Raw genomic sequence first — 26,155 nt, 5'->3', positions numbered from 1 at the left:
CTGTCTTGGAAGAAGTACAAGCAGAATGCTCCTTGGAAGCAAGAATGGTGAGACTGCTTACATACTTTGGACATGTTGTCAAGAGGGATCAGTCCCTGGAGAAGGACATTATGCTTGGAAAAGTACAGGGTCAGTGGAAAAGAGGAAGACCCTCAACAAGATGGATTGACATAGTGGCCACAACAACTAGCTCAAGCATAACAAAAATTATAAGGATGCCGCAGGACCGGACAGTGTTTCATTCCATTGTGCATACGGTCACTATGAGTGGGAACTGGCTTGAAGGCTCCTAACTACAACAACAACAGGAGCTTGTTAGAAATGCAGAATCTGAAGCCCTGCTCAAGACAATCTGAATCAGGATTTATATTTTAATAAAATCTCCCAGGTGATTTTTGTGTCCATTTAAGTCTGAGAAATGAAACATAGAGGAAAAATAAGCTTATTTTTCTCTCACATAAGAGTTACAGAGTGAGCAATCCAGGGCTCCAGAAAAGCTCTGCTCCACACAATCATTCAGGTACCCAGGTCCCTTCCTTTGTTTACTCTGTCATCCTCTAGGACCTTGCCAACTTCTGCATGGTCGCTATGGGTTCCAACCAGCAAAAGAGGGGAGTGAAGGGTATGGGGGAGACCCTTCCATTGTCCTGAGGTTGAGGCCCAGAAGTGGCACACAGCATTTCTGCTCAGCATTTAGTCACAGGAGCACATCTAACTCAAAGAAGGTCAAGAAATACAGTCTAATCACTTGTCTTGCAAGAAGAGATTTTGTTGGACAAAGAGCAGTCTCCATGTCACACACATAGTAAGCACTCAATAAATGATAACTATTATTGTTAACCAAGGAACCCTGATGGCACAATGCTTAAGTGCTCAATTGCTACCCAAAGGGTTGATGGTTTGAACCCACCCAGCAGCTCCACAGGTGAACATACCTGACAATCAGCTCCCATAAAGATTAAAAAAAAAAAAACCCACCGCCAGTGAGCTGATTATGACTCACAGCCTACGAAACCCTATGGGATAGTTCTACTGTGTTGTATAGGGTTACTATGAATTGGAATCAACTCGATGACACCCAACAACAATTGTTATCTAGGATATATGCTTCATCAGCTTAAAGTACAAATAGTATTTAATTTATTTTATTTTTCTAGCGAATCATTTGAGCCCCCAAAGTCACTACCAGCAGGAAGTCTGGTATTCCTTCCTTAACCTTTCCATTCCCCCATCCCTATGTGGTCCAACATTCTATTGCCTTTCTCAGTTCTAAAGGATCATGGTTCCAAACGTCATGTGAGTGAAGGAGCTAGAAAGTTCTATTAGTCCATCAGCATCACTGCTTTGGTGACTACTTCATGGGCACACTTCACACTGCTCTCACCTACTTCGATGGCTGATTTATCCCTGGCATGGAGATATGCTTGCTGCTCACAAGCCACAGTGGTACTTCCATACTTTTAGGTAAAATGCATCTGCTCAGTCATCATTCCTCTGCTAGTGTGGCTCGGTGTGAAAGGGTCCTGCCTCAGTCACCCATTGTGAGCTATCCCTTCCCCATAAGAACTCAACCCAGTCCCAGTGCTAAATCCAGGTCATCAGTGCAGACACGACCATGGTGAATTCCACTCTGGGGCCCTTGATATTTTTTTGCCAGCAAACTTCAGTCCAATCCATCTCAATCCACCAGTGTCTAATGATATTAACTCAAAAGAGAAGAGCCAAGGTCTTTGTCCCTTTCCTTCCAGGGGGATCCTGAACCCATTGGCAAAATTACCAACTCCTAAGCAGGACCAGTTCTATATACCAAAGGCTATGACAAGGGGCCACCTTTGTTAGCCCACTAATAAAAATCATTTTATAACATTTCCCCAGATGTAATAGGTGTTTGAGCAAAGTAGTCTTTGATGTGTAGGCTTGACTTAAGTAATTCAAGACCTAATTATTTTCTGCTTTGAATTTTTTGTTGATGCCATGTATTTTCATTAATGGAAGCATACCAAATCATTGAGTGTGTCTGAATTTTTGGTAGGTAGTATGCATTTTTTTTCTTGCCCCCTCCCATAAGCCTATTCTTAAAGTCCAGTGGGACATACGGTGTCCCACTAATTCTACCCCCCTCCCCGAGCTTCCCAGAGTTCACTGAGGCATATGTGTCCCAAATAAAATTTTTCAAAATTTCTATTTTTCCTACCAAAAATTCAGGTACCTCATACAATACTCTGTAAAAACTGTAATTTTGTGGCATATGCCCATTTCTTCAAACAGTCATAAAGGCCCCTGCCTTGTGGCAACATGCACTGTCAGTAGGAAAGCAGTTTCCTAATAAACCTGAGGTGGAAAATGTTGATGTGCAACGTTATATCCCAACAGTCATGAAAGGGTTCTGCTTGGTCTGTCACAAAGCAGCATCCTGGCTTTGGAGGGAAAACAGCAGGCAAGCCCAAAGAGGGTGTTATGCAGTTGAAGATAGGATGGTCTTTTCTGCTGGGTCTCATTGTTTAGGAAGCCTGGGTGATGCAAGTGGTTTGCAATTGGCTGCTAATCTAGAGGTTGGCGGTTTGAACCCACCCAAGTGGCTCTGTGGAAGAAAGGGCTGGCGATCAGCTTCTGTAAAGATTCAGCCAAGAAAACCCTATGGAGCAGTTATACTCTGTAACACATAGGGTCACCATGATTCGGAATCCACTGGAGGGCAATGGGTTTGGTGTTTGTTAGGTTCTCACTGTTCAAGACTATCCTGGCTCTCTCACTTGCTCTACAATTCTGTAGCCTCTGCCTTGGGCTCTCATTCATCCCTCAGGGCATCCCTGCCAGGTAAGTGCTATATTACTATTCCCATTTTTAAACCTGAAGAAACTGACAGAGAAGATAAACAATTCATTCAAATGCCCCAATGCCTCAGCTAGTAAATGGAGACATGAGATTGAAACCCAGGTCCATCTGACTTCTAAAATTTTGAGTTCACCACCATTAGAGTACTGCTCTTCATTTAATTATGTGCTCTTAGATTAAGAAAGCTATCTTTTTTTTTTTAGTTTATAATACCATAGAAAGCTAAGGCATACTATTTACTAGCCACAATTCACAGATAAGAAAACTGGAAAACCTTCTTGCTCATCCAAGATTCAATGTCTCATTCAAAATCACTATACACTGATAGAGGTAGAACTAAAGGCCAGGCTAAAAACATCAGGTGACTTGAATAGCCTTTGGGTCTAAGATCTTTAGTTTAACTGTACTTATTTGGAAAAACAAAAAAAGCTGCCACTGAGTGGATTCTGAGTCATGGCAACTCCATGTGTTTCAGAGCAGAACTGCACTCCACAGAGTTTTCAATGACCGATCTTTCAGAAGTAGATCGTCAACTGTACTTAGAGTGGTGGGTATTGGCCTGGATTTCAGTCGAAGGCCAGTGTGTAAATTCATTCTACTACTTCTTCCTTGGAATATGGACTTTTAAATGTTTCCTGGCTGATTGAACTTGTAGGTGTTTTTTTTCACACTCAAGTCTCATCTTCTCTGGGCATGCAGGATGGTTGTTGGAGAATGTTAAGAGACTACAGACAGATTCTACCGCCGTGGGGAATTACAACAAATGTAGAATAATGAAAGCTGGCCAGAGCAGTATAAACTTATGTATACTCATAGACCCTGAGCTGGAAAGATCACCCGCAAGACAAGAATTTAAGAATTAAGTCATTGGGTTGGGAAAATTTGTCTGCCAAGTCCTCATAAGTAGTTTAAAAACCAAATAAAGTGAACCCCTACCCTTATCCTAGCTTTTTTTTTTTTTTTAATAAGGAGAGAAGTTTGCATTAAGATTAATAATACCATGTAAAATACAGCATGGCACAGTTAAATAAGCATTAGTGTTGCATTTAGACCCAATTTCAAAAGCCAGGTTGTGTGACCTTGAGCAAGTAACTTGACCTCTCTGATCCTATTTCTTCAGCTGTGAGGATTAAATCAAATAAATTATATAAAGAGTCAAGAATATGGTAGGTATTCCATAATTTGTATGGCAGACATGAGAATACTCTAACTGACACAATCATTGTGATGATGCATGCTGAGATCTCAACGCAGGGCTAAAAAGAGGATGGAAATCATTTCAGTGTGACCCAGGCCAAAAGAACTGTCCTGACCTTAGGCTTACTCATGGAAAGGAAGTCTATCAGGCTAATCACATCATCTGGAGGCAAGCTTGAGTCTGACCTAGCCTGACATTTTTATTGGAGGGGCTGGAACTGGGGACCTAGAAAGGCAGTAAGAATTTGTGAGCTTGTGGGTGGCCAGATTTGATCCCAGATGGACTCATTCATATTGAAATATAACCTTAGTCAGGATGTACAGAGACAAGGGGCCAATCCCTCAGGATGAGGGGACCAACACGGGCCAAGAGCTTATCAGGGCCTTGGACAAGGAATTGGGGCTTGGACAAAGTTTCAGCCCAAGAATAGAAGCAGAGTTCAATCTAAAGGCAGAGCAGAAGCCAATCACACATGGGCTGGTGGAAGACAGCAGTGTGGCATTTTGCTTACTGGATACCAGACTTAAGCCCTCCAAACTACTTCAAGATCCACCCATGCTGGGGAAAGCAAGTCCTGGGCTGTCTAGTGGGGTACAAACAATCAGAATTAAAGAACTTAGGAGAATGAAATATACTTGTATTGACTGGTGTGTCAATCTGGCCATGAAAGGATTCCAAAATCCTTAAATTTTTCATCATCAATTTTATGGCCACTAGAAATAATGTTAGTCAGAATAACCAGGATGATAATGAAATAAGGTAATTCAATAAATGCTTACAAAGAAAATGTCTGAATAATCAAAGAATTTATAAATTGTTTCACCTCTCAGGCTCTGACTGCTTCATCTATAAAATGCGGTTTATATACAACCATTAAAGTCCTTTCCAGTCCCCAAATATTCCTTGGATATTTCATCAGAAGGCAGATGGTCTTATTGGTTTCATCCTTAGGGACTTCCATGAGCTTTTTGTGTAGGTAAAGAGCTTTTGGATTTTTAGAAACCTTTTTATTTAAGGCCATAAAGATTGGTTGACATGTGGAAATATGACAGAGGAAATAGAACAAACCGTTCTGCTCTAAACGCTGGTTTTCTGCCTACGAAGCACTATGGCCAATCGAGGTAAATGGAAGACCAACACGCACCTAACGTGGCTTTTCAATCACTTCAGTTGATTTGGTTCTCACTATACTTTCATTACAGTGCCTGGCTGAAATTCCTACGCCGCTTCCATATTTCCCCAAATGATCCTTTTTTTTTTTTTTCCTTTAATCAGGTTTAACTTTCCAAAGGGTCAAAATCACAAAGTAAAATGGATATGAAACACGGAAGAGTAAAAAGGGAGCTGTACCCATAGAACTGTAGAACTGGAAGGAACATCTTAATGGTGAGGCCTCCATAAGAGGCTGAACTACTGACTCCTCAGAGGGCTGACTGGTTTGAGCCGTATACATCAGCGCCTGTGTCCTCGGGCTGATCTGTTTGCTGGTTGCTATGTGGATGGTTATAAAATATCCATTTGGGTGGGGTCAAAAATTATATTACACTCTTATAGCACATCTGGCAAATACTACCCTTTTGAACAAACGATCATAGTTCGCTAGGCCTCTGTGCTGACGAAGGCTGCTTCCCAAATACCAACTTCGAACCTAGTCCTACCATGGACACGTGGAGTCAATGAAAAATAGTGTCCAAGGGGCCCCAAAGCATGAGAAGGTCTGGCAAAAAGTGACAGGTTTTATCCAAGCTGCTGAAGAGAAATGTACTGAGACTAGAAAGGCTAAGGAGATACACGCCTTCTGAACGTGTCTGTGGATCAAAATACACCCTAACAGATTCTGGAAAGAACCCCTGGAGACGGTGTTAACCTTGGCATTGTTATCATTAAGAGGCTATGCTCATTTCTGGCACCTAACATTGGACACACTGACAGCAACAGGGTTGATGGAAGAGGAAAGAATCTGTTTTGCAGTTAAAAAAAAAAAAAAAAAGTTCTCAAATTTCTCAGGCCATTTGAAACCACGCCAGAGCAATACTTGATTTCAGCATTCTTAAGCTCTCTGCGATGATGCCGCAAGTGGTGGCCCCCACATGTGATGATGTATTTCAGAGCTAGGGTTTTCTCAAGATGTTCCAAGCCTGCAGGCTCCTGATCCTTTTTCAAATTACCAAGATGATAGTATCCCAGTGAGAGTTGTGATTAGTCTAAACTCTCCACAGCTGTGAGAGATGAACGTACAAATTCCAATAAAGATTCTGCATGTTCTGGACTGAATTTACCTACATGACATCGAGGCCTAACTCAGGGACCACTTAAAAGAACTGGAGCTGCCTCAGTGCTATTTCAATTCTTCCACAGCAACAGCCGCTGGGAGACTCACAACTGCTCCAGGCGGATGCCTCCCCTCACAAGAAGGTTGCTGCCCAGCAGTGGGTATTTTTTTAGAAGGCCTGCGAAGTATGGGGAGAAAAGCAGGGCCGAGAAAATTAAACCTAAGTACGTGGGAATTCAAAGAGGCCTTGCAATTCATTATTTGAATAGCCAGGAGGATTATAAAACACCTTGTAACTGAAGGGGTTGGCCTGGAGCTGTGGGGGACAACAGAACCAGCTGTATCACCACCTCTAACTCATTTATAATGGCGCTAGCAAGAACGCAAGCTCAGAGCATTCTTCGATTACTTGGAAAAGCCAACAGGGCTTTGTTTTCTTAATTGGGACACTTTTCCCTAAAATACTTCCTTGGAATACTAAGTGTAATAATATATAGCATGCCCCTTTGATCATTTAATAATTGCATCACCTGAAAGCACTTAGCTGTACTTCTTTATGAAATATCTGACACACTTTTCAACACTGGGAAAGACAACATTGCCTACATACATTAACAATTATGTTGTTGTTAGTTGCCATTCAGTCGATTCCAACTCATGGAGGCCCCATATGTGCCAAGTAGAACTGCTCCATAGGGTTTTCAAGTCTGTGACCTTTCAGAAGCAGTCACCAGGCCTGTCTTCCAAGGCATCTCTGGGTGAGTAGGAACCACCAACCTTTCGAGCACTTAACCATTAGTGCCACCCAGGGACTCCATATTAACAATTATAGAGATAATAAATAAGATTTCTCACTTTAGAAAACATCAAAGGAATATATAATATTTTTTTCTTTAATCTTCTAATGCAATTTGCATAATATAGAGGAATCTTCTAAAGCCATGTATATGTTCTTTATAATCCATTGTTTAGAATCCACTGAAGCTCACTCTAGTATCACTCCTGACACCTGGAGATGTTTAATAGTACATTATTTACCATTTTACAATTTGTCACACAGCTGTACACATATGTGTCACACTTACGTGTTGTGTGGCATTTTTCCTATAAACTCCGAACTTGACTAAAATGAGGAGACCCACTGGAAAATTTAATGAACTCTAAACGAAATTCTCAAAATGCCAAACTCTGGATGATCTATATCTGGTATTTTATTAAAATGGGGGTGGAAGTGGGGAAGGAGGGAACAAACTCTAATTTTTTTCTAATGTTCTTCAAACAAAACACCACCAGAAACATTTTCTCTTTTCACAGTGTTTCCTGTACATCTTCTACATGTTAATGGATTCTTTCAACTACTGGTGCATACCACCTCAGATTTCATCTTTTCTAGAGACAAATTAAAACATTAAGCCTGTCAAACTGGATAGCAGGTATCCATTACTTCCCTGGAACCATGGTGCAAGAGCAGCTTCAATATCAAGTACAGGAAGTTAAATGGCTTTTTCCTGTTTTTCTGCTGGAAGCCAGTTTCACGTACACTCACTAGGCTCTGGTTAACCATAACCACCACCACCCACTACTACCCCCAACCAGAAGCTCTTCCACAGAGTCTGAAGCTAGCCCCAGGCCACCCCCAATCTTGGGAACCCTAAGGAGGAAAATAAGGTTGGTGGCAAAGCCAGACTTTAGGTGGCGGTGGGGAGGTAAGGCTTCAAGGAACCTAAACTGAACCCAATCATCAGGTCTGCTGAATGGAAACTCCATCTCCCTCAGAGGACCCAGAACTAAGAGATGATGCACACATAAGGAGATGAAGAAGTTTAAATATATGGAATTGTTTATTTATATGCTGTCTTATTCCCAAAAAAAAAAAGGATTTAAAGTAGCCAACAAAATGCACCTGATGTAGGGGAAATTTTTCTTTAAATAGTAAGTAGAGGAAGGATAAAAGCGGTAAAATGCAAGCCAATAGATCCTGGACAGTAATGGCAGGATTCGCAAAGGACCTCTTCAAAGGAGAACAGACCTATGTCCCAGCTCTAACTCCCCTTTCCCAAAGTCAGCCGCAAGGCCGACCTCAAAGAATAGGGTAAACCACAGAAGTTGGTCTTCAACACCTCCTCCTTTTTCAGTATTTGAGATACCGAAATACTTGGCTCCCTCCTGTATTTTCCTCCTTACAAAGTCACCCAGAACCAGATTATTCTGTGCTCCCAGGTTTCCCACTGTGGTGATCCACTAGATTCAGAATCTACCTTCCCCTTCTCTCCTCACCTGCCAAAACACCATACTGATATTATATTCCTTCAAGTCTCCATTCTCTGCTTTTTAGGTACCCACTAGCAAACCTTACAAACCAATCCCTGCTAAGGTGTAATCATGACAGTGAAAATGTATTATCACATTTTAACAGGAGGCAATGCTCTACTGGAAAAAACAAATCTCTAACGGGGAAAGGGAAACCCTGGTGGTACAGTGGTTAGGTGCTACAGCTGCTAATCAAAAGGCCAGCAGTTCAAATCTGCCAGATGCTCCTCGGAAACTCTATGGGGCAGTTCTCTGTCCAATAGGTTTGCTATGGATCAGAATTGACCTGATAGCTATGGGTTTTGGTTTTGATGGGGAAAGGTCAGGAAATGCAAGAAGGCCTTACTGACTCCTCCCTCCATCTACTTGTAGGGCAGTTTTGGTTATTCTCCCACTGCCTGCAGCTTTGTTTCAGCCGTTCGAATCCTAGGATATTGTATGATTTCCTGCTTATCAGTTGTTTTAAGTTGGTTTTTGTTTTTTTCCCAAGTTGCCTTGCTGGGAATATTCAGAATTGTTTTGAAGGTAACATTTAGTGGTACACGGTAAAGGTTTAACAGTCAGTTCTTAGGATGAAAAACTTATGATTTGTACTATTTGTTGATCTCCCTGGTTTAAGTACACCCACCGTGGTGGATTTCAAGGTACTCAAGTGACACCGCTGAATGGGAAATTAAAAAGAACTACGCAATGGCACACCATATACAGTATTTCCACCATACAAATACAATAGATGTAAGTAACCTAAATAGCATAAATTACAGTAAAATGTAGTGAAATAACTAGGATGTGATGAGTTTCGCGTATTACCTTTGTTTTTAATTCAACTGTAAGTTTATACAATTTAATTTTTTTAATGGTTGTGTTTCAGAACTGGCTCACATAACTGACAAAAATTTAAAGGTGGGCTTTTTTCTAGCGAGCAGGTACCAACAGCTCCAGCACACCACTCCATGCTGCTCTTCAGGGACATTAAGATATTTTGAACAAACTGTAAGTCAAATGAATGACGATAATCATCAGGATCAAACTATCTTCTCAGTTTCCAGTGGTGCCAAGCTCTTTGCTGCCCTATTTTAGAAATACTCAAAGCACAGGTTACACCGCGGACAGTACTTTAGAAATACCAGTAATGACAATAACTTTCATTTGTACTTTCCAAAGTAGTGCCTTTACGGCATGGTCGGACTGTCTGGCCCTACATAAAAATAGTGAATTTAAATAGGTAGGTATTAGTAATTTAGTCCCTCGTGGGTGAAAGGGAGTCCTGGGAGCTGTTTGCCAAAGAGAACGGAGGGGTGGAGCTGGGAGTCACGCGAGAAGACTCAGAGGCTTGTCGGTAGCCTCAGGGTTCCCGGTTCCCTGATTTCGTCAGTGTGCAAGTGGGTGTAAAGTAGTATCGGAGTTTTCCTTCCTTTCTCACCGGTTTTTTAAGTTTGGAAATGTGACTGGAACTTCGTTTTCTCTGCTGAAAAAGAAAAGATTGAACGGGATATGCACTGTGTCCTCAACAGCTAAAACTATTAAAAAAAAAAAACTATTACAGCTATAAAATTCAGATTTGCTATTATCAAACAGAACAGCTTTATACTAATTTTCTCCAGACTCCAAACTTACTTACGTAGAGTGTACATAGACTGTCACTGCCAAAATTGCTAGCAGAAGTAGTCGTGGCCGAGTGGTTAAGGCGATGGACTAGAAATCCATTGGGGTCTCCCCGCGCAGGTTCGAATCCTGCCGACTACGGGAATGTGAAGTTTTGATACACGACATTGGCATTTGTTTTTGTTTCAGAGAGCTCTTCCCCGCTTTTCTGCAGATTATTTAAGGAATTAATGAATGGCTGAAACACAAAGGGGACGCCGAGAGGGCCGGAGGAGGAGTAGACGAGGAAATTGGCAATCGTGTGATTGTGCTTACGACTTAGACCCAGGAGAGGGAGATATGACAGTAACACGCGACAAGCAGGAACAAGGACAAAGACAAGCAAAGCATCTCGAGGTCACACAGGAACAGACAGTTCCGACCTACGGGCTCACGGGGAGCAGGCGCTGCCGAGGGCTCGCGGACCCCCGCGTCCGTAAGCGCAGCTGCGGCGTTAGCGCCCGGGCCCAGTCGGCGCCTCCGGGCGTCCAGCAAGGCGACGTGCGCATGCGCGAAGCTCGCAGCGGGCGAGGGAGAGGGCGCGCGGCAGGGCCTCACGTTGCCCCTAGAAACCATCCGGCGCTGCGGCTAGGGGAGCTGGAGGGAGACTTGGCGATTCAAGATGGCGAAGGATCTGGACGAGCTCTTGGATGAGGTCGAGTCCAAGTTTTGCAGACCCGACCCACTGAGACTGGGCATGGTCGAGCAGCCCAGAGGCACCCAGAGCAGCGACCGGAGCCGCGCCGACGCGAAAGAGAATCTCAGGTTCTAACGGGCGGGAGGGGTGGGCTGTTCTGGTAAAGCCTGCTCCAGGCCCCAAAGCCGCCCCTCCGCCGCCTGACCCAAAAGAAACGTGCCCCCACCCGCGATCTCCGGCTCCCTCTCGAATAGGGCTTGGACCCTCAGTCCCCCAACCCCCAGGGTAGCACACATCTCCAACGCCCAATCCTCGGGGTTTCTGGCATCTCCTTGCTTCGCCCAGACCCCGCCCCCTGCACACCCGGGCGAGCTGGCCCGCGGGTGCCCCCCTCTCAGAGCCCGCGGCTCTCGTCTAGTTTCTTTCACCCGGTCTCCGCCTGACAGTGGGTCGTAATCAGGGGGTCCAGCGTAGGCGCCCCTCTCCTCAGCTCCGAGAGGGGTGCACTGACCAGCGCCAGATTTTCCTCAGGGTGTTTGAGCGGTTCTCATCGCCTTTTGGGAGGTGCCCTCGCAGAGACCCTCATCCTATTGCCTCTGACCCCCTTCCCCAGGCCGAGTAACCCTTGGGCCATTTGTTAAGGAAGAAAATGATTCTGTTCGATTCTGTGACGCCATTGCCGATATTTGTTTGTTTAGATCAGGAAGCTGGTGAAATTAGATTGATGATAAAAGGGTTAGATGTTGTGATCATTGTATTAGTCCAACCACCTTCGTTCTCCCCTGAGGCATTCAGGTAAGGGTCCCAGGGAGATCCTAGAGGATCCCAGGCATCTAAATCAAAATTTGGGAACTTTTTTTAAGTCTTGGTTTCTGATCCCAAAAACTATGTTTCAAAATTATTACACTATGTAATCATAATAGGTCTCTCACCTTCCCCTTATCCCCCTGCCCCCCGAAGGAAACAAAATTTTTACATTGAGTATTGCCCTTCAGAATGATGACTTGGAAGGCTCTGCAACAAGTCTTGCTAGAATCTTTTGAAAATTGCTTCTTGCCTAAAAACATTTTGGAAACACTTGTGGAATTACAGTCGCCCCTCAGATATCCGTGGGGAATTTCTTCCAGGACACACCCCCCCCATTCCAAAATCCACGGATGCTTAAGTCCTTTATATAAAATGGCATATGCACATCGTGTATACTTTAAATCATCTCTAGATTACTTACAATACCTAATGTAATACAGGAAACCCTGGTGGCATAGTGGTTAGGAGCTACAGCTGCTAACCAAAAGGTTGGCAGTTCTAATCCACCATATGCTCCTTGGAGACTCTATGGGGCAGTTCTACTCTGTCCTATAGGGTCGTTGTGAGTCAGAATTCACTGAATGGCAATGGGTGTGGTCTTTTGGTTAATGTAAATACTATGTAAATAGTTGTTATACTGTATTAGGGAATAATAAGAAAAAAAGCCTGTGAATGTTCAGTACAGACCCAACCATCATAGGCTTAACTACGTAGTATACACAAGCAATAACATAACTTTTTTTTCCCCAGATATTTTTGATCCGAGGGTACTTGAGCCCATAGGTGTGGAACCCTCAGATACAGAGGGCAGACTGTACACAGAGGCAGCTTAGGAACCACCCAAGAAAGTCAGTCTTGTTAATTTATGGCCGAATCCGTGGGAGGTGTGTTTTCCCAGACGTGTTACCCAACTCCACTGCTACCCTATTCACCAGACTTACCTCCGATGACATTTGTCTGTTTATAAAAACTCGCCCTCAGAAGATAAAAGGAGCTCAGAAATAGAAGTTCTAAAAAGTAGTTGAATGCTAGGCAGTATTTTTAAAAAAATAAATTAGAGCCAACTAAAATGACTACTTTAAATGGGCTAAAGCTCATTTCCTGAATGTTTATGAAAATATCACTTTCATTAACGTGTATATTATTATCTTACATGCTGGAAGCCCTTCCGTACCCATTTCCAGCATATCCACCATCCCTGTCCCACAGGGATGTTACCTTGAGATTATTTGTAGTCTTTTACTTGTGTTTAGAGGCTAGAGAGCTTTCCAGAGCCTGTTCATTTTAGGAAAACTGGCATGCGGAGGGTAGGATGTCTTGGAGCAGGCTGCTGAAAATGGAAAGGGCTGCTCTCCAAGGCTCTCCAAGGGTGGGTCCTCTCCAAGCATGGGTCTTTTAATGCTTCTCTCTGTAGGCTGTTATTGCACGACTGAAATCCATCTATAGTACTTCTAACACCTCATTTGTCGTAGTCACTTACTGCTGCCATGACAGAAATACCACAAGTGGCTAGCTTTGAAGAACAGAAATTTATTTTCTCACAACTTTGGAGGCTAAAAGTCCAAATCAGGGTCTCCTCCTTCTCTATTTCTGTGGGCCTTTCTCATAGTTTCTGGTGTGTGCCAGCAATCTTTGGCATTCCTTTGCTTATAGATAGTTCCTCACATGGCATGGCATCTGTCTTCCCCCTGTGTGTATATGTGTCTATTCTGCTGTTTTTGTAACTCAGAAGTGATTAGGTTTAGGATCCACCCTACTCTGGTAATGGGCTCATTAACATAACAGAAGAAACCCCTATTTCCAGACATTATCACATCCACAGGTACATATTTTGAGGGGACACAAGTCAAACTATAACACCTTCCCACTATTTAGTGTATCATATTTTTCAGTAATACATTTATAAAAGCTGTAGCCAACCAGTACTATTGTCATTCATGTGTTAAAACTTCATGTTTGTCATCTGGCAATGTAGTTGTAAAGATAAATTATGCAAAAAATAGCAACAAAGGCCCTAAACCCAGTACCAAATATGATCTCTACCTGGTATTTAATGTCAAACATCAAAATTTTGCCATGGGCCACAATTGATGTTTAAAAGCTAGGAACCAATTTATGGCAATTGTATAGCAGTATCCTCTGTCTTTTCCTTAAAAGAGTTAAAATACTGAAATTGGCTCTTAAAATGATAGTTCTGCAAATAATAAAATAAATGCACTACATCTGGATACCAGGAACAACTGCTAACATAACTGGTCAAAACACATGAAATTTGTTGAAGTGTTCAAAATGATAAAGAAAAATATGTGATTAGTTACAGAAAAGAAGAGAGACTGATGCGGGTTGAGTGGTACTGTAATAGGTATAAAGTGGTTCAGGATGATACAGATGGGAATATTTAAAGATAATATCATAACCTCCAAGATAATAGCTATAATAATAATCACCAACATTATTGAGTCCTTTCTGTGTGCTAAGTACGTTACATGTATTACTTTATTTAGTCACTACAACCCCATGAGGTGCATAATGTTATTATCCCCATTTCACTGACAAAATTGAGGCTTAGAAAAATATAGGTACTTGCCCAAAGTTACACTGCCAAATCCACCAAGGCATGGTAAAATTAGATTTAAAACCAGCTATCTGGTTCCAAAACTTTTATATATACCTCTCGTATTTAATTGTAAGTTTAAGTGTTTAGATTTTATTTTGAATATACTTTTTATTTTCAGCAAAAACTGCATCTTGAATCAAGATTACAATAAGAAGCAGAGTTAGGGAGGAAACCAATGAAAGCTTAACATTTGATTAAGATTATTATAGCATCAAAAAAACAAACTATGAGTTATGAACAAAATGCTGGCACTCTTTTTCTAATTATTCATTACTACAGCAAGTCACGGAAACCCTGGTGGCATAGTGGTTAAGTGCTACGGCTGCTAACCAAGAGGTCGGCAGTTCAGATCCGCCAGGCGCTCCTTGGAAACTCTGTGGGGCAGTTCTACTCTGCCCTGTAGGGTCTCTATGAGTTGGAATCGACTCGACGGCAGTGGGTTTGGTTGGGTATAGCATGTCGCAAGTAAGTGTGGTGTTAGTTTCTGTTGAGCTGAGTCATAGTGGCCCCATGTGACAGAATAGAACTGCCCCCACAGGGTTTCCTGGACTATAATTTTACAGGAGCAGATCACCAGGTCTTTTTTCCCCTGGAGCAGCTCATGGGTTCAAATCACTGACCTTCCAATTAGCAGCCCAGCACTTAGCCACTGTGCCACCAGGGCTCCTTAATTAAGTGGTGTTATTGTTGTTTGGTGCTGTCGAGTCACTTCCGACTCATAGCAACCCTATAGGACAGAGTAGCATAGCAACCCTATAGGACAGAGTAGAACTGCCCCGTAGAGTTGCCAGGGAGCAGCTGGTGGATTTGAACTGCTAACCTTTTGATTAGCAGCCACGTTCTTAACCACTATGCCACCAAGGCTCCTAAGTAAGTGTAGACATCCCGAAGTCATATGATCTAGTAACAAACCAGAATATTATGTAAGGTGATGGTTCGGGTGCCTGACAGTACTGATGAGGTTGGTAAAGTTTGAATGTATCTGATTCTTGAAGTTGTGAAATTGCATGAGAGAGGAGACCCCAGAGAGTATAGCAACCCTATAGGACAGAGTGGAACTGCCCTGTAGAGTTTCCAGGGAGCGCCTGGCAGATTCAAACTGTCAGCCTTTTGATTAGCAACCGTTGCACTTAACCACTATGCCACCAGGGTTTCCAGTAATATATATATGTATAGTGAAACTAATTACGTAGAGGTCGGAGATAGCATTTTATACCTAGAAGGAGTTTAAAATAGTCATGTAGATCTCATTTTTACAGATAATATATCTGAGGCTTGGAAAGGCTAAATAAACTAGGTCAGTGGTTCTCAGCCAGTCATGATTTTACCATCCAGGGATACCTGGTAATGTCCAGAGACATTTTTAATTGTCCCATCTGGGGAAGGAGTGATACTGGCATCCAGTGGTTTGCTGTTGTTTTGTGCCGCTGAGTTGATTCTGACTCATAGTTACCCTATATGACAGAGTAAAACTGCCGCATGGGGTTTCCTTGTCTGTAATCTTTACAGGAGCAGATCACCAAGTCTTTTCTCCCAAGGAGCAGCTGGTGGGTTCAAACCATGAGCACTTAACCATAGTGCCACCAGGGCTCCGTAGCCAGTGGGCAGAGGCCTGAATTGTTACAAAGCATCCTACAATGCACAGTATAGCCTCCCCCTCCTCCTACCCCCAACCAAAGAATTATCTGGCCCAAAATGTCTATAGTTCCCAAGGTTGAGAATCCTTTATCTAGGTCACCATTTGATGCTAAATCCAATCTACTTACAAACCAAATCCAAATCTATGGCTGTTGAGTTGATTCCAACTCATATTGACCCTATAAAACAAAGTAGAATGGCCCCATAGGGTTTCCAGGGAGCTTCTGGTGGATTCGAACTGCTAACCTTTTGGTTAGCAGCCAATCTCTTAACCACTGCACCACCAGGGCTCCTATCTACTTATAAGAAAGTAGAAATAATGGATATAGACTACTCTTTAGTATTGAGTGAGTGAGAGAGAGTGGCAGCTTCAACAGAAGAGTTTTTTGGAATGTTTTTTTGAAGAAGAAAGACTTGAGCCTACCTGTAAGCCAAGAGAAGAAGCCAGTATAGAGTGAAAGATATTAAAGATACAAGTTAGGGAACAACTAAAGAGGCAGAGTCCTGGAGAGAGATCAAATAAGCAATTCAGTATTAGGCAACAGTCTCTGGATTTCCTTGCTCCAGGTTAATTGTTTTACTCCAAGCAATAACAGCAACAAAAAATGTTAAATTCCTGATGTTCAGAAATTTTCAAAGAGTAAATACATTTCTAAAATTTGAGAGTTTCTATCTTCTACTAAAACAAATAATGTAATGGTCCTATGAAGTTGAGGTACAGCATCTGCAACATATTAAACTCTAGAGAGAGTTTGTTTAGTGCCAGATAGGTGTATGGACTGCCCTAGATTCCAAGCCTCTCTGCCCACTATGTATATGACCTAGGGCAAGTTCCTGAATCTCTCAGTGTCTGTTTATTCATCTAGAGAACTACAGTAAAGCCTGCAAAAGCCAGAACCTGTGTAAGGCGAAAACCTGTCAGAGAAGGAAAACTAAAATATTTTCCACTAAAACGAGTGATAAAAAAGTGGTAAGACTCCACTGTGTCAAAGGTGGAAAATTTTGTGAGGCCCGGGAAAACAAGGCAGTCCTGTCGAGTTCCGGCTCTCCCTGTATATCCCATGTAAAGCCGTAAGACAGTGCCTGACATATAGTAAGTGTTGGATAAATGTTAGCTATTACATAGAAGTTCTGTTCTGCAGTAGCAGTTTGTGTGCTTTACCTGCAGAAGATAAAGAGGTAGTTAAGATATTTGGTCAAACAAATGGCTTTTTTTTTTTTTTTTTTTTTTTGGTACGGGTTATATAATTACATAACTTTTGCTCCTCTAGTAAAGGGATACGGTTTTTTTTTTTTTTTAGTAAAGGGATACGGTTAGTTTGCTTATAATGGAACCTGTAGGAAAAAAAAATGAGAAAGACTGGTTAAAATTATATTTTGTTTATAATATTGGGTTCTACTTAAAATTGTAAGTATTTTGCATCCTCTAAGTGGTTGATGTAATTTGGAAAAGTACATTCTCAGCTTTCTCTTGAATGTAATGTTTAGCTTGAAGTGTTATAAGTGTAGTGATAGTGAAGTACATATGTGACATAGCTATGTCTTTGTCTCAACAATCTTAGGCTGTCCTTAGCAGGGAAAAAAAATTAATATCATGTTTATTCTTCCATTATCAACTCTAATAATGGACGTTATTTAAACAAAACTTTTGATACTGGTTGCTTTATCTGTTCTTCAGCTTTAGGTGTGTTTTCTTTTTCAGATTGACAGACACATTTAAAAAAGCAGAGGATCTTGACAGTCTTATTAATGAAATATTTGAAGAGCCTAACTTTGACAAAAAACCTTTTGTAAGTCAAGTGTTATAAATGTGCAATAATTCTTGCATTGTTCCCAGGTGTATTTAGAATAGTCTGAAAACTTAAAGAAGGCACAAGTAGCTATCTGTAGCCCTCTGAATTCTGAGAAATATAATTATTTAAATAAATTATTCCACTTAGAGTGGTAGAAAAACTAAAATACTAGGAACTCTGGATATGTGTTTTACTGTTCATTTCTCAGCAAGAATGAGAAATTAGAAAAGGTATCAGAGCAAGAGTCAACTCACGGATCAAGTTACTCGCTTGTATTTGTCAGCTCTAAGAATACTTTTCTGAAAAATTTCCTGATCTCGTGTCACTTTTATCCCATGAACCAGTGATTAAATCGTCATTTTTTTAATTTTTAAAATGTCTGTGTATATTTGAGCTTTATGATAAGTTCAGAAAATAATATGACAGCCACTTACGTATTTACAGCCCACTACTTTTCTGTATTGGGTGAGGAAAAAAAGATGTCTGTGGATGGCTGGTCCATGCCCACATTGTCCTTGTTGTTAGTTGCCATTGAGTTGATTCCTCAGAGGCCGTATTATGTTCCTGAGAGTACTGTTCCCCACACCCTCTTGCTCTTAGACCCATCCAAGAAAGCCCAGGAATGAACGACAAATGTCACAGTGTGCCTGCTTAGAGCCATAAACCTGAGCCTGGATGTAAGGAAGAATGTGGTACATGAAACGTGTTCCCCAAAACAAGGAGAGAATCATGCACATTATTATTTCTCAGACATGCACCCAAAAGTATTCCAGTTCTCTTTGACATGAAATAAAATAGTGAAGAGAAATCATAAAATCAAATATTTTTACCTCCATTAAATTTTCTAACCCACTAGGTAAAATGAAGACATGTCCCTGCATAGTTTAAATTGCCTTTTCTTCGTCTTACTTCCTCTTCTTGGCGGTGGTCTTAGTGTGTGGTTAGTTTATGTTGTTTGGTACCATATATCGGCTAACACTTAATAAATGCTTGCTAATGATGATGATGTTATGCAACCATATAGGTACTACTGTATAGTTGTGACTAAATAGCTCTACATTTTCCTTGAACGTCTGTTGGCTGATACCATTCCATTTGATCAAGGTTAATATTTTTGAAGTTACCCAGGAGTTCTGTTAGCTTATTTTTAGTTCAGATGAGTGCCATTCACAGCCTTTAAAATGAGTCTGATTTTTTTTTTTTTTCTTCCTCAATTGAATTTTTCCAGGATGAAGTTTTAAACAGCAGGTCCTTCATATTAAATCCCAGTATTAACTGAAGAGTTATAAAAGGACTCTAAATCTGTGCGGGCTAATAATGGCAGTATATCAATATCCTAGACTAAAAGTTAGCAAAGTAATTTGAAAATTCCTCAGGGAATTCTACTTCCCTTTTGCCTTTAAAAGGTTTTGGTCATAGTTTTTATTTCAGGAACATAATGATGCCACCAAGATTTTTATTTAAACCATTTAAAAATATTCTTATTATAAAACAAAGAATATTAGTTTTCGCGTTACAGTTCTCTGAAGTTATCTTTGGCCTTTTCTTGTTTTTTTAACAGAAATTAAAGTCTAAATCTTCAGGTAACACATCTGTCAAAGCTTCCATTCAAGGCCTTGGTAAAAGGTAAGTTAAGATTGCTTTGGTAAATTATACACACTGGTGAGCAAACACTATAACCGTAGTCTAGTAGATTTTCTTACCATTTAGACAACAGTGACGTTGAACAACAAAGCACTGGTTGGCTTTCCAGAGAAAAGGCACTAGTAATATCTTCAGTATTTTTGTGATCTGTGACCCCTTAGTGTATAAAGAACTTGAATGAAAGATTATTGCTATTGTAAATAATTTTCTGCCATGCGAAAAAAAAAAAGTGTGAACAGTTTCTCAGAATTAATGTTCTGTTATATTCTTCAGTATTTACTTTGTCTCTTATATTATTTGGCAAACACATTTTTCTGTGACTCATTTTAACTCCTTGAGTGTTCCTAAATGTACGTGTTATATCCAATAAAGCAGTGATTGTGAGATAAATACCTCTTCTTTGAAACAGTTGGCTTGCTAGGAAAAATACACAGTTTGATTACAAGAACATAGAGTCAACGAGGCTAAATTAACTTCTCATATTTCTTTTTGTTGTAATTTCACTTTTCTCCCATCTGTTGAACACATCTAGCTGCAGTCCAGTGTACCTTGGTGGAAGTACTGCTCCACGTGGGATTGGAACAAATATCTCACAGAGGTAGGATATCAGAAATATATTCTACTCTCTTATTAGATTTTTCAGAATTGATGCCATGTCATTAAAATGTAGTTCTTGTCATCCTGGCATAAATCTGTTTTATAATGAGAAGCATCTTATTAGCCAATTTAAGAACACTTTATTGATATGTTTATTATTCTTAAAAACCAATAACCAAACCCATTGCCATCGAGTCGATTCCAGCTCATAGCGACCCTGTAGGACAGAGTAGAACTGCCCAGTAGAGTTTCCAAGGAGCGCCTGGTAGATTCGAACTGCCGACCTTTTGGTTAGCAGCCATAGCACTTAACCACGATGCCACCAGGGTTTCCTTATTCCTTATTATTATTCTTAGGGGTTAGCTATTTAAAGCTATGATGTCGGGTGTATATCGATTATTGTGTTGAGGACTTTTAAAGTCCCACTCAGAGTACCTGGATCACTCCAGTCCCAGCGCAGTTTATGTAGGACACGGAGAGAGTAAACTTCCACATTTCCATTTTTCCTTCCAGGCAGTGAAGCCACTGGGTAAGACAGGTGAAACAATGTGGCTATGTAGCTGCAGGACTCATTACCCACACTGACAAACCAGTCAGCATGGGAAGCTACAAGTGTGCGACACCCAAAAAGTTCTCAAATATAAACACTTGGTTTTACCTATTTACATATTTCAAAAGCAGAAACCCTTCTTTCTTTTTCTCTTCACCCCTTCTTCCGCCCATGTTCCCCCCTCAGGACCTCTGTCAGGGCATTCTTACAGTCATGATGCCACCTACCCCAAGCCCATATTAGCCCCATAGTCCTAGCACATCCATATCATAATATGGGGAAACAGATTGCTTTTAAGCAAATCTTTCTACTGTCCTGCTATTTTGGATTCTATTCTTGACAGAAGCCTACTTACGTTAGTTACTTTATTATATTTTTGTCTAGTTATTTCTAAAACACTTATTTTCTGTTTATATATTTATGGAAGAAATGACTGAAATATTTGATTGCATGGTGATAACATTTCTGGAAGGGTAGCTGTTACATTGCGTGATAGAAGAAGGATCTAAAAAGACATTGTTGGGAGAGTTATAGTGGTACTGGCCTAGATCCTTAGAAGCCTGGAAAGAAGGACTATAGGACCAAAGTGAAATTGGGAGTCTGGGGAAGCCTTAAACCAGGAATACCAGGCAACAAATAAGCTAGTATAAATCCACAGGGTGCTGCCTGCCGTGAGTGCTGTAAATAAGAATTGACGGCAGTTGAATCATCATGTGTTGAAGACCGCCTATATGAAGTATTAGAGACACAAACTGCCTATAGAGAAGACCATAGGTTTGCTGCTATCATTCCAGAGTTACCATACCTGAGTTAGCTCAGTTAGACTTGTGTCATTCATTCCCAGAGCTGTTGAGCTCCTAGTCGAAGCCTGTGTCAGGTCATGTATGAATTATAGCAGCAGTGTCCAGTTACCACCCCACTTCCATCTTCTGTCCTTCTCTAGCCTCACCACATAGAGCGTTAGAGATTGTTTGGAGCACCCCTACCCTGTTCAGAAGGAAATGAGAGTTGTCATTTGTCTCACATGAACTCTGAACTCATTGTGTGCTCTGCCAAATTGTTATCCTATTCTTCTTCTTGTCACTTCAGTTCCCTTTCCAGCTAAAGCGTGAGCCCACTCTCCCTAGAACTTCCATTATCATCCTCTACTTTTCACTTTCATTTTTCTGCCTCTGAGCATTGCCACATTTACTCCCTGTTTGGAATGACCCTCCTTCCCAAAGCATGTCCCCTACTGTCTTATCAGCTTAATTCATCTACTTCAGATTCATATTTTTTTCCTCCTTGGAATTTTCTTGTTTTCAATTTTTTAATATTCATCAAATGCCCACCATGCCCTAGGCCCTGGGCTAGGCACCAGATGCCAAAGAAATATAAAACACTGGCCAGCAGAGGAACAGATAAAGAAGCAAATGATTATAACTGTGGCATTGAGAGGAAGGCCACTGATGACAGCCTGCCTCAGTTCAGCTCCTGAATGTGCCACTTACAAGCTAGGAAGCCTCAGAAACGGATGGTAGCTTCTAAAACCCCAGTTTCCTCATCCATAAAAAAGATACACCCTTCATGGAGGTATTGTAAGGATTAAATTAAATAATGCATGAAAGTTCTACCTACGGTGCAAAAGCAGCTGGCCACTGTAGGTCCACTACACTATAGTTACTTATGTGTCTTTCTCATGCATTAATCCAGTTTTCTCATTATGTTATATCTCAGGGGCAAGAGTTCTATATTCTACTATTTTTTTTTTTCCATTTTATCTCAGGATATATATATCAGGGTTTACTTACAGGTACCTTCTGATTTTAAAGATGATCTTTCAGAAAAAGACAATACATTCTGGTTCAGTTCCAAAGAGTAACTGTTTAAGATTTTCTTATATACGATATATTCTTGTGTGTACTTTGACTTAGATCTAGCACAGGAGAGTCTTGTTCCTCATGGAATTTCAGTAGGAAAAATAAGGGCCTGATTTTAAAGCTCGAGGGTCCTATCACATAATATTGGTCCTTGAGAATGCCAGAATCCATCAAACCCCATTCCTATCTTCTGCACGGCTACAGAAGGAGAAAACACATACCATTTGCATGTATATGCATAGGTAAGTGTTTATATTCACGGGTTGTTTCTTCTTCGCCCGCCACAAAGATAGCAGTCATTGACTGCCCTTTTCATAGATCTCACTCATAGAAAGATAAGTACATCCATATTCGTGTACATGTAAAACATTTTATATGTGAAGCATTTTATAGTTTCCAGATCACTTTACATATATATATATATAAGTTCATCTGTTCCATAGATAAAAACCCAAGATCCAGATAAAGCAACAATTTTTAGCACCATTTTTTAAATGAGGAAATTAAGGGACCAGTGTTAAATTCATCAAACACATATCCATTAACCACTTGCTAGGTCCTAGGGATTGAATGAACAAATTGTGGTGAACAGATGGACACTTCATTGCCCTCATGTTTTCAGTCACAGTGAGGAGATAGACTTTAGACAGATAATTCCGTAAATAACTATTTAGTTTCGATGTAATATGTGATATGAAGGGAAAGTTCAGGATACAACAAGCATAGATAATGGGTACCTGAACTAATACAAAGAGTCTGGAATGCTTCCCTAAGCAAATAACATTTAATTAAACTAAGATACGAAAAATGAGTAGGAGTCAAGCAAAGGGAGAAGACCAATGGAGCCAGAGAGAACACTATGTTGGAAGACGCCTGAGATGGGAAGGAGCTAGGGGTGTTGGAGGAGCAGGGAGCAGCTGGGTGGGCTGGAGCAGAATAAGTAGGAGAAAGAATGGCTCCAGATGGGGCTGGAGAGGTGGCTGAGGAACAGATGATTTAGAGGCCTTTGGTCCTCTGAAGGGTTTTAGAAAAGTGTATCCTAAATGCAGTGGGAAGCCATTGGGCGTTCTGTTTTGTTTTTTAGCAGATGCTGTTTTGTGCTGTCAAGTCAATTCCAACTCAGAGCTACCCTAAAGAATAGAGTAGAACTGCTTACAGGGTTTCCTAGACTGCTGTCCTTACTGGCAGATCACCAGGTGCTTACTCCCACAGAACCACTGGTAAATTGGTTAGCAGCTGAGCACTTAATCATTGTGCCACCACAGCTCCTTGTTTTACCAGATGGGGTAATAGAATCAGATTTGTGTTTATTTTAAAGAGGCATCTTGGCTGCTGTGTGAAAATGGATTGGAAGTTAGAGGGGCATGAAAGGAAAGGACACAGGGAAACCAGGCAGGCAGTATTGCAGTGGCCTAGGAAAGGTGACGGCAGCTGTGACGTCGGTGGTGGTAGTGGTTGTGGGGAAAAGGTGTCACATTTGAAATATGTTTGTTGTTGTTGTTCTTAGGTGCCGTCGAGTCAGTTCTGACTCATAGTGACCCTGTGTACAACAGAACGGAACACTGACTGGTCCTGCAGTATCCTCACAGTCACTGTTATGTTTGAGCCTATTGTTGCAGCCACTGTGTCAGTCCATCTTGTTGAAGGTCTTCCTCTTTTTCATTGACCCTCTACCAAGCATGACGTCCTTCTCCAGGGACTGATCCCTCCTGATAACATGCCCAAAGTATGTAAGACAAAGTCTCGCCATCTTTGCTTCTAAGGAGCACTCTGGCTGTAGTTCTTCCAGGACAGACTTGTTCGTTCTTTTGGCATCCAGAGTATATTCAGTATTCTTCGCCAACACCATAGTTCAAAGGTGTCAGTTCTTCTTCGGTCTTACTTATGCATTGTCCAGTTTTCATATGCGTGTGAGGCAATTGAAAACATCATGGCTTGGGTCAGGTGCAACTCTGTCTTCAAGGTGACACCTTTGCGTTTTAACACTTTAAAGAGATCTTTTACAACAGATAAGTTTAGAATATATAGTTGACAGAATTCAGTGATCAATGTGTCTAGCCCAAAGTCACATAACAAATTATCACAAAGTAAGAGCTCTAATGTGTAACTTGATTCCTAGTTCATTATGCTTTCTACCATACCATTTTACAGAAGGCCGTGTGATATATATTATATATAAGGGAAGAGCCTTACTGCTTTCACTGTTGCAGCTCCTGTTATTTTCATACTCTGCCCAGACAGCAAAACTCTTCAGCCCCACTGGGTAGATCTGACATGATTTTAGTGAAAACCACAGTATCTGGGCAAAATACTGTGGTGGGCTGTATTTTGGGTATTCCCACCATAAACATCTTTAAAATTGTGAAGATTCCGTATATTAGCTCGACAAAAGGACATAGCTTTTGGTGACACCTTCAGATTTGTATTTCCTGAACACTTTAGTGGAGCCCTGTGGTGCAGTAGTTAAGCATTTAGCTGCTAACCAAAAGGTCAGCAGTTCAAATCCACCAGCCACTCCTTGGGAACCCTATGGGGCAGCTCTACTCTGACCTACAGGGTCACTAGGAATTGGAATCAACTGGACAGCAGTAGGTTTTGGTTTGGTTTAGAGAAAAAGATCTGACAATTTATCTCTCGTTGGAATCATGGTTTTATGTTAGACATGCTTTTTTTATGTATTGACTTGACAGCACTGGGTTTCTGGGATGGAACGGAAGTATATTTAAGCCATGAAAATAAGGACTGATTTACATGCCCAGGACATAAAGGAAAATGAGTATATTCTACCTGTTTTCCATTTATTTTGTTTGTTTGATTTCTGGATAAAGGTCTGGTTTGAAGGTAATACTGAATGATTTTAGGGTCTTCTACCCAGTTGGCAGAAAGGATGAGTAGTAGCCAGAAGTGTGGTGGCATTAGTAACTGGTGTGCTTGAGACCAACCTGGTATTTTCAAGCCAAATCGAATTATTTGGCTAATTATTTTTTAAACTACTTGCAAGAATGGATTATTCATAGACTGGTACTAATTATGATCTAATAGAGTGAATCGTAGCAGCGGAATGATTTCTTAGCTGCAAGTTAATTTTATTTTTCTCAAAGGACAGTGTTTGTAGGAAAATGTGGTAGTGTGAATAGATTTGAATAAACTACTAAATTTTAAATTAAATTAAAAAGCTGTGTTTAACATTATGGCTGAGATTTTACACATACAAAATGTCAGGAAATTCTAAATTATAGTTCCCACAACAGCAGTAATTCAGCCAAATTGCACATATGTATTAAGGCATTAAAGTTAACACTCTGTACAATCATGTAATAAACTACATATGCATAAGAAAGCAAGTTATGGCAGCTTTGGGAGCCATCATTTTGCATTTCCTGACTTGTACATTCAAAATCTTAATTTAAATGTGTAATTGTGTCAAATTTCCACATGTAACAACTTCATAAATTGCTAACAGTTTGAAAGAAAATATGGAGTTGTATATGAACCTTATATGTATTTTTAATGTTTCGTTACTGCTATGATTAATAATGTTTTTAAGAAATACAAAGCATTTATTCTCAAAGAAACTTTCAGACAATTTTGAAATCCACATATCTGAATTTCAGAGGAAAATAAATGTAAAAATCTAAAGGTTTTTTTAAATTATTTTTTAACTGCATAAGTATTATAGAAAAAAGTAAAAACAAAATCTAAAAATGTATAAAGAGAAAAATAATAATCTCCCTCCCTCCCTTCCTTTCCTACC

At 40.7% G+C, this 26,155-nt stretch overlaps 1 protein-coding gene and 1 non-coding gene across 3 annotated transcripts in view; both read left to right on the top strand.

The window, feature by feature from the left end:
• Positions 1 to 10,279: 10,279 nt before the first annotated feature.
• Positions 10,280 to 10,361, top strand: TRNAS-AGA (transfer RNA serine (anticodon AGA)). The gene has a single exon. It is a non-coding gene; the product is annotated as a tRNA-Ser (tRNA).
• A 404-nt stretch (positions 10,362 to 10,765) lies between these two features.
• CFAP418 (cilia and flagella associated protein 418) overlaps positions 10,766 to 26,155 on the top strand; it is a 36,630-nt gene continuing 21,240 nt past the window's right edge. The window contains exons 1-4 of one of the 2 annotated variants that reach the window (XM_064267916.1): positions 10,766 to 11,024; positions 17,661 to 17,748; positions 19,313 to 19,377; positions 19,928 to 19,993. In XM_064267916.1, coding sequence (XP_064123986.1) covers positions 10,882 to 11,024; positions 17,661 to 17,748; positions 19,313 to 19,377; positions 19,928 to 19,993 — 362 coding nt within the window. In that variant the 5' untranslated portion in view covers positions 10,766 to 10,881. The remainder of the gene's footprint in view (positions 11,025 to 17,660; positions 17,749 to 19,312; positions 19,378 to 19,927; positions 19,994 to 26,155) is intronic. The other variant, XM_003408400.4, reaches the window with a different exon arrangement.

The sequence above is a fragment of the Loxodonta africana genome, chromosome 14, assembly GCF_030014295.1.
Source record: "Loxodonta africana isolate mLoxAfr1 chromosome 14, mLoxAfr1.hap2, whole genome shotgun sequence".
NCBI classification, from domain to species: Eukaryota; Metazoa; Chordata; class Mammalia; order Proboscidea; family Elephantidae; genus Loxodonta; species Loxodonta africana.
Note: the sequence above shows the minus strand (reverse complement) of the source record. Positions and strands in the feature narration are given on the sequence as shown.